Source organism: Oncorhynchus mykiss, chromosome 27 (genome assembly GCF_013265735.2).
Source record: "Oncorhynchus mykiss isolate Arlee chromosome 27, USDA_OmykA_1.1, whole genome shotgun sequence".
NCBI classification, from domain to species: domain Eukaryota; kingdom Metazoa; phylum Chordata; class Actinopteri; order Salmoniformes; family Salmonidae; genus Oncorhynchus; species Oncorhynchus mykiss.
The window spans coordinates 30,672,947-30,682,100 of NC_048591.1; the positions used below are offsets into that span (position 1 = coordinate 30,672,947).

General features: G+C 44.5%; 1 protein-coding gene across 3 annotated transcripts in view; it reads left to right on the forward strand.

Moving 5' to 3' along the window:
• LOC110507936 (solute carrier family 25 member 36-A) overlaps positions 1–7,605 on the forward strand; it is a 29,312-nt gene extending 21,707 nt beyond the window's left edge. For all 3 annotated transcript variants that reach the window (XM_021588360.2, XM_021588359.2, XM_021588362.2), the window contains exons 4-7: positions 1,698–1,798; positions 3,658–3,724; positions 3,842–4,131; positions 4,334–7,605. In XM_021588360.2, the coding sequence (XP_021444035.1) occupies positions 1,698–1,798; positions 3,658–3,724; positions 3,842–4,131; positions 4,334–4,527 (652 nt within the window). In that variant the 3' untranslated portion in view covers positions 4,528–7,605. The remainder of the gene's footprint in view (positions 1–1,697; positions 1,799–3,657; positions 3,725–3,841; positions 4,132–4,333) is intronic.
• Positions 7,606–9,154: the final 1,549 nt, after the last annotated feature.

Sequence of the window (9,154 nt, forward strand, 5' to 3'; positions counted from 1 at the left end):
GATGAAAACCTGCTCCAGAGTACTGAGGACCCCAGACTGGGTCAAAGGTTCACCTTCCGACAGGACAACGACCCTAAGCACACAGCCAAGACAACGCAGGAGTGGCTTCGGGACAAGTCTCTGACTGTCCTTGAGTGGCCCAGCCACAGCCTGGACTTGAACCCGATCGAACATCTCTGGACAGACCTGAAAATAACTATGCAGCAACGCTCCCCATCCAACCTGACAGAGTTTGAGAAGATCTGCAGAGAAGAATGGGAGAAACTCCCCAAATACAGGTGTGTCAAGCTTGTAGCATCATACCCAAGAAGACTTGAGGCTGTAATCGCTGACTACGGTGAGTAAAGGGTCTGAATACTTATGTAAATGTGATATTTCCATTTTTTATTTGTATTACATTTGTGCAAATTTCTAAACCTTTTGCTTTGTAATTTTGGGGTATTGTGTGTAGATTGTGGCTGGAGAACTTTCACGAGGTGCTGAAACCTACTATTCTTCTCAACCACAGAGAATGGCTCATATCCACCGCCATTAACATACCGATCACTCTTGTCATTTATGTTGCCCGGTCAGAATCGACTACGAATAGCTACTTGAATGCAGAGGGGAGACGAAGTTGTTCTTTTGCATTTCCGTCTTGCTCCGGTTGTAGGAATTCTGAAGTTATGTCGTGAAAGTTTGAGATGTTGGCAGCTGCATAAGCTATTGTTGATCAGTGGCCACATATATTTTTAGTGTTTTATCCACAACTCTCTGTCCATTGCTGTTGTAATCTATTGAGGAACCAACATTTTCCCAAACTGTAGATTTTAAACGTTGGAGAATCCTCCTGGTTTATCGACCCTACCACTCGCCATCGTACAGAACTAGTTCCCAGCTCCGCCTCAAAAAATGACTTTTAAATGCGGCATATTAAGACTCAAATTTGATTACAATGTGCGGATAGGCTCTATGTTTCAACAGAATAGCCTGAAACAGATTTACTCCAGGCATACAACACAGCGTAGACATAGCATATAGACCTAGTGGTTTTTATGTTTATATATACAGTGCCTTGCGAAAGTATTCGGCCCCCTTGAACTTTGCGACCTTTTGCCACATTTCAGGCTTCAAACATAAAGATATAAAACTGTATTTTTTTGTGAAGAATCAACAACAAGTGGGACACAATCATGAAGTGGAACGACATTTATTGGATATTTCAAACTTTTTTAACAAATCAAAAACTGAAAAATTGGGCGTGCAAAATTATTCAGCCCCCTTAAGTTAATACTTTGTAGCGCCACCTTTTGCTGCGATTACAGCTGTAAGTTGCTTGGGGTATGTCTCTATCAGTTTTACACATCGAGAGACTGACATTTATTCCCATTCCTCCTTGCAAAACAGCTCGAGCTCAGTGAGGTTGGATGGAGAGCATTTGTGAACAGCAGTTTTCAGTTCTTTCCACAGATTCTCGATTTGTATTCAGATCTGGACTTTGACTTGGCCTTTCTAACACCTGGCACTGTATTTTTTAATGTATTCATTCGGGTTCACAGTGCGGACCGAACCGAAGTCCCCAATACCGAGCGGTTCGCTATGAATACATGTATTCTGTAAGTTCCTTGGCAGGACAAGGGTTTCCCCACCAGGGACGGTGAAGATGTTGATTCCTGTGCTGTAAAGTATGTATCATGTTCTCACTCTGTCTCCTCCAGAGCCATCTATTTTGCTGCATACTCCAGTGCCAAAGAGAGAATGAATGGAGTGTTTCAGCCAGACTCTACACAGGTCCACATGGTGTCTGCTGGCTTGGCAGGTAACCACACCCACTTTCTAACACTATACCATGTAGTCTTTTTTTTTTTTTTTTTTATAGATTTTTCATTGGTAGGTATACTTTTCAATCATCCATTTTTCTGTGAGTATTCAGTAAACTGTAGCTAGTCATTTTGGATGATAAGCTAACCTGGAGAGTCATGTGATGTGACCACTTCTAATGTGTTGGTCAGACATGCCAGAGAGCTGCACCTGACCGGGTCAGTGGTGGTAAGTCCAGTCAAACCCAGACTGACTAGTTCTGTAGAGGTCCCCTACCATACCTTCCTATTCTAGGGTTAGGTTTCTATATTCTAGTCTCGCGCTACAGTATATCTGCCCAGCAGCTCTCAGCCTGTTGGTTCCTGTGACAGCTCCTCATATGACCTAATCCTCTAGCATAGTGGCTAAACTAGTTTGACACGAGGCGTCTCTCTGTCTTTCCATCTGCATTTTGTTAGGACATTGTTGATTTTTCAAAGGCAAGGGAGTAGAATAAAGTATATATATTGTTGAGGTTCCGTCTACAAAGCCTTTTTCAAGACAAATCTCAGTTAGGCCTAATATAATGCAAGAGCTCAAACCTAGACACTTCCCTAGGCCTCCTGTACACACACTGAATCATCTGTTTCCCCCTGGCCAGTATGCACCTCTGCTTCAAAGTGACAACCCCATGTTAAACCTGGCATATCAGGCTGATGCAGGCAGAGCAACTCCCTGGCAGGCTGATGTAAGCAGTACTAGAGATGGTAAAACCTTTTTCTGGAAGATCGACTAAACAGCCTTCCTAGACGCGAGCTGGTTTCATACATGTTGGTGACATGAGATGTCCTGATGAAGGTCCCCTGACTGGAAGTATGCAGAGACCTTTTCCCCTTTTCTCCAGTTTTGCCTCCAGCAAAAGTGTGGTAGATTCTGCCTATTATCATAAAATGATATTGTAAAACTCCAACTTGTACAGTATTACACACACACACTGGCCTTTTCTAGATGAGGAAATACATTCTCTAAATGATTATTTCTGCCCAGTGTCAGTGATCCTAGGAGCAATATGTTATGTAGCCTAGACTCCTGGCTTCTACCCTTTTAGAATTTAGGTCAGTCAAGCAAGCTGGGCTTTTAAAGAGCACTGCGTGTTTCTGTAATAGAGGACCGGGGAGGAACGTGATCCAGATCCCTCCAGGTGTTTTTGACAGGTTTACGTTAACACCCTTTCCCTCTGAGTAGCATGGCTCGGTCCTTACACCAGTCAAATCAAGATCTGCCCAAATACTCCCTCTAGTGGCCACTCCATGAGGTGCAGCTACCTGTAGAACCACTATTAGCCACAACAGGCTTCTTTCTCTCTGTGATGCAGGAGCTCAGGGAGGGGAATAGACTGGCTCTGGTATGAGACTGGTGTGTTGATAGGCTGGTGAGAAAAGAAGCCTGTTTGCCATTAGAGAGAGTTGTGATACAGAGAGCTCATTGGTACATCGTAGATATGTGCTACAGAGAGTTGTGTAGCCAAGTGGCATCGGCAGAGCTAGGAATAACCCTGAGATCAGTGTCAACATGACTGCCCGGCTAAAGCAGTCGAACACTGAAATTATGGAAGTGTAACCTTTACACACACTAACATGCTGTCACAACACAGATATCCTAGGCCTTGTCATACTGTGGTATGTTCATGAGCTCGTCTCTCTCTTAAAAACATGTTGACCAGGTTAACAGTTCTTCATTTCTGATGGTTTTAAATTCCCTTTAGGGCTGATGCCCCAGAGAAGATTTGGACAGTTTTGTTCTACAGCTTGGTAGACAGACACTCCTGGTGTTGGTGGTGTTTGTCTGAATCATCAGAGCTCTTGTCCTTCCTCTCAGGGTTCACAGCCATCACAGCTACCAACCCTATCTGGCTCATCAAGACTCGCATGCAGCTGGACTCCAGGTAAACACACAGGTCTGAGTCAGTAGTGGCTAGAGGTGGATTTAGGATGTGGTGTCGGTGTACAACGCTTCTGTCGTTTGTACCATTAGTAAATCCTTTTCCGCCTGCCTTTCATAGGAACCACGGGGAGAAGCCCATGAATGCGTTTGAGTGTTTGCGGCGGGTATACCAGACAGAAGGCCTGCGAGGGTTCTACCGGGGAATGTCAGCGTCCTACGCTGGAATCTCAGAGACTGTGATCCACTTTGTCATCTACGAGAGCATCAAGCGGCGCATCCTGGAGGCCAAGGCCACGCAGCACATGGACGAGGAGGAGGAGTCGTCCAAGGATACCTCAGACTTTGTGGGGATGATGCTCGCCGCTGCCACCTCCAAGACCTGTGCCACATCCATCGCTTACCCCCACGGTGAGGGCACTGCATCCTGGGAGCAGGAGGGTGGGAGTGATGGGGGGGGGGTTTATAGTCCGTCATGTGTTTGTAGTCCTTAGACTAGTTAGAACCTGTAGTTAGTATTGGTTCCAGTATGGAATCTAGTACTGGGGAAATTATTGAAATTTTAAATGTACCAGGAAATGAGCGTGATCCTCTCCTTTTCCCATCTTTACAGAAGTGATCCGGACCCGGCTACGGGAGGAAGGCACCAAGTACCGTTCCTTCTTCCAGACTCTGACCACGGTGCCCAAGGAAGAGGGCTACCGGGCGCTGTACCGCGGCCTCACCACCCACCTGGTGCGCCAGATCCCTAACACCGCCATTATGATGTGTACCTACGAACTAGTGGTCTACATGCTAAACGGTTAAACTTTGTCCCTTGCCCTACGACCCCAGATTAAACCCTAGAGAGAGATGGGTCTATGCCCCACGTTGGACCAATGGCACAAAGAGACCCCCAAGAAACAGGAGAGGGACCAGGTACTCATCTCTCACACCTCCAGTCCCTCCATCCTGTCTAAAACGAAAGCAAATTTTCCCAAAAGCACCCTGTTTTGGGATGGGGGTTGGGTTTTCAGGGGTGAACGACACAGGAAGAGGGGTTGGTAGACAGGAAATCACCTTTTAAAGGTGTTTAAAAAGAAGCAGTGTCATTGAAAATGAGTTCTTAGGAGCCCTTTCTCTCTCCTTTTCTTGCCCTCTCTTATTGTCTCCTAAATAAGCTTCTTTACAAGAGCATAGCTTACTGGAGCAGGTACAGTGGGAGAACATTTTAGTCTAACAATTCTAATCATTTCTCTGGTTTGTGTGTCAAGGGGGCAGTAGAGTAGAGGTAATAGAGGCCTGTTGAGTGCAGGGAGGTCTTAAGAATTGGGCGAGGTGGATAGGGGACGTGCCTTGCCTTGCGTGACAACTTCAACTGACCGGTATAGATGCACAATAGTGATGAGGAAGAGGAGCAAAGGTCAGATCAGCCCTTGTTTCTGGATCTCATTAAACCACAGTTGGACCGCAGGCATTCAGAACCACACACAGTGCTGGTCGGGTCCGCTTTGCACTCAGGACCAAGCCTGGTCCCCTCCACCCCAGGTCAGCAAGCTCACAGGTCATCCCTACAGCCAGGTCTAACCTAACCTCTGTGACTGGCTGGCCCCGACTGGCTGGCCGGCCGGCCTTGACTAACACTAGAAGGCTTGAAACTGACTCATACAGCAGTCTTTACAGTGTTCTCTTTGTGTGGATGTTCTGTAAAGTGGGTGATAGTAAGAACCTTTTGACCCACTCCCTCATACCACCCAGACTGACCAGAATCATCCGCCATTTTAAACTACTTGAATGTTAATCAACACAAGGAATAACTATGGGAGCATTGTCTCACATCAGATGGCAACTTTGTGTAAATATTCTAAGAGAAAATGCATAAAAAGTTTACAAACTTAACAAGACAATTATATGAAATCGTATGTCTTCATAAGATGTAACATTGTTGCATTTTTCTACCCAGTCATGGGAGTTTAAACTGTTTTTTGGGAGATTGGAGGGTGAACCTCAACCCCAAGGTTTGACCCCTTTGACATACAGTATTGAGTGACTCTTTCTGCACTTTTCTATAGACCTTCTCCGACCTCCAGTTGCATCTCTTCTTTCCCTGCCTCAGAATCCACGTGTTACCGATGAGACAATCCTCTGTCCGGTGTTCACTTTGGGAATAGATGGAATTCTCTTGTGTACGTGTGTGAAATGCTACACGATAAGGAGACCCTCTATCGCCATACTTTATGCAGTATATGTGTTTTTACAAGTTGACTACATTTGGAAAAAAATGCATAGTTTTTTGATGCCTTGCCTTAAACAGAAAGATGTCTACTTCTTTCGACTCTCTTTATTTAGCTGGTTTTCCTGTTATTTTCTGATTGCTCTGTTTCAAAATGACAATGTTCATCATCTCCTTGTTTACATTCAGTCTTGTGTAACCATAGAGACGACCTTACCTACTGACCTTTCCCCACTCACATGATATGAGCACGAAGCGCCTTCCCAGCACATGTAAGCATCACTGCAGCCATTCAGTCAAATATCCACAGGTCACACTAATGCTAGGAATAAGGTTCATACCATGCTTACTGTTCCTTAAGAGAGGGGTTGCACAACCACATTTTTAAGTTGCACCTGTATTCGTCTGTCTGTCTCACTTGTCATAATTCATGATGTTAGAAACATTCTATTCTTATTGACTTTAAAATGTCAATACATTTACCATTAATTTGTATTGGGTACAAAATAATCTGACACACAACCAAAACAAACAGCAAATGCATCACACATTTATAGTTATAATCTTGACGTAATCATTACGTGCTATGAATATGGGGCCAAATACTGAACTTTTTACTACACCTAAGTGCATTTGTCCCAATACTTTTGGTCCCCTAAAATGGGGAGACTGCCAAAACATGTGTCACTGTCCCAGTACTTGGAGCTCCCTGTATAATGAATCTATTTTTTAATTGATCCATGAGGGCTGCCAGTTGCCCATCCCTGACATGTGCATGTTTCTACTCTGGGTGTGCCAATAACCAGAGACATTTGGTACACTGTTCTTTCACATGGGTTTGTTCTCATCTTTCCCCTGAATGTCTGAATTGTGTGTTAGAGTGTGTTTCCGTTCCATATGATTCTTGTCATGCCCTTTTTTGTTTTGTAGGTGTGTCAGTCATTAATGGACTAACTGTTGTTCCTTTTCCATTTGCTCATGAGGTCTTTGACGAGCCTCCTAGATGCGTGGCTGACTCTATGCATTCTTCTCACACCCCTGGTTTGTAAAACAAATTTCCATAAATGGGAAAGGGTGCTCGGGCATGTGTGGTTTGATTGTTTCCAGAAAATGTCTAACTTTTACCGGCAAGGAAAGAAACAGTTCACTAGTTTTTATAACCAGCAGATGGCAGTATTGGCTTCAGGTGCCTGCAGCAAACTACCAAGTCCCTTATAACAAACACACCCAAGTTTCCATTTGTATTAGTGGTATGTACGGGATACATGGCATACACCATCCAACTAAATGCTTAGGTGCAGGTTCTTTCTTCACAGTGCCACGAACATAAAGTAAATGGCTCCGTAAAATATTTGATCATAAGTATAATACAGGAAGGCACAATTTATAGTCCAATATGTGTTTGAGGGGCAGGTGTTTAAATAATGCAGTATTTAGCGATCATGATAAGAGTGTGACAGTGAGTCAGTCCAGTTGAAGTGGTGCTAAAAGAATGACTCATGGGTCTACTGATGTTGTCAGCCAGACACTGAACAGAAAAACAACCCTCCTACAGCTCCATACATGTCCTTTCAGAGGAATTACCTTCACACAATACCCTCTACCACACGGTGGACGTGGAACGGCAGTGAGCTGCTCATTTGTCTTTCAATAAAGTCTACTTTCTTTCCATTCTTCATATGGTTGTCATTGATGTCGCAGCAACAATGTATTGTAATGTTGTTGAAAAGGGCAATGGTCCTTCTCTCCCCAGTCCATACTAACACTACTTCAGACGTTATTTTCCAGTTAATTGACAAGCCCCCAGGTCCATTCACAGGCCAGTGTGTTGTGACCACACCACAGCTCTGGGAAGACCAGGTACCATCCAGCCATGTGCTGCTAACCTCGTGTTAGTGGTTCTGCCAGTTGTAATGCATGCCTGCACTCACCACATTCACGGCTATTTAAAATGTGATTGACAGCTACCTACAGTAAGTAAAGGGCTATTTGTGTCAGTGGAGGACGGCTCATAATAATGTCCATAACGGCAAACACCTGGATACCATTCCAGTAATTACCATGAGCGTGTCCTCCTAAATTAAGGTGCCACCAACCTCCTGTGGTGTGTCTACAGGGCTGACTATGGGGAGTCTGACCTATTTTAATGATGAGTAAAGAGAAGTTTAGCACTCATTCATTGGATCTGCCTTAACTTTTACACCACGCTCTGCAGAAGAAAATAACTAAACGAGTATACATTTCTTAATCTTCCCTCCATGCAAGACAACAGCCCTTCAACCGCTACATTCCCTCCTCCACCCTACATGTCACTCACTACAGGATGAGAGGGAGGTAAAGGAGGGAGAAGAGTGAGAGGAGGAATGTTGATAGGACATCATGGAGTGTGAATGCAGTAGAATAGACAGGTGAGGGGAGAGTACACCTTTCATTATGAAAGTGATGGAAAGAACAGGCATGAGAAAAAGGAGGAGAGTGCAGACAGTAATAATATGGATGATGGAAAGCTGCTTGGAGAGGGTGAGTAGTGGGACAAAATGAATTGAGTAGGGAGAGGGGGAAGATTACGGAAAGGAGAGAGCCAATAGCCACCGTTGTTAGATTATACCCCAGTCAACTGGATAGACTAGAGCTCAATTGTAATCATAGCAGTGCAGCTGCCACAACACACTCAAGAAACAGGGTGTATCAAGGATAAGCCCCTTTTAAAACAGGTCAAACAACTTCAGTTTTTATCCTGATTTGATCCTACGATTCCGCGAGGGAGTAAATTCATTACGGAGTCGATATTCCAATACCTGGTTTTAGCCTCACGAATTGTAGTGTCCGGCGTCATGCCCCAAAACCCGTTCTCATCCTCTCCTTCAAATCCTCGCTTCTCAACCTGAATTTCAGCACAAAAGCCTTCGAGATCCATGTGGTAGAACACCAGTTATGTACCCTTCTGGTAATGGGCAGGTAACTATGGCCCGGTAACTATGGCCCTGCAAGACCATCCTTACCAAGCCTTCCTAGAGGGAGGATGATTGTAACCATTTAGGGACATTTTTCCTTCCCTACAACCACACTCACAACTTGCGGTAAATCATCTCATCATGACCACTTTGCTGTTGCTTGGCGCTCTCGTCCTGGTGTGATTTTTCTACAGTATGATCAGAGACAGATTTATGCTGTAAACCATGAAGGGTTTTTTGAACAGTAAAGCTGCTTTGTCTGAACTGT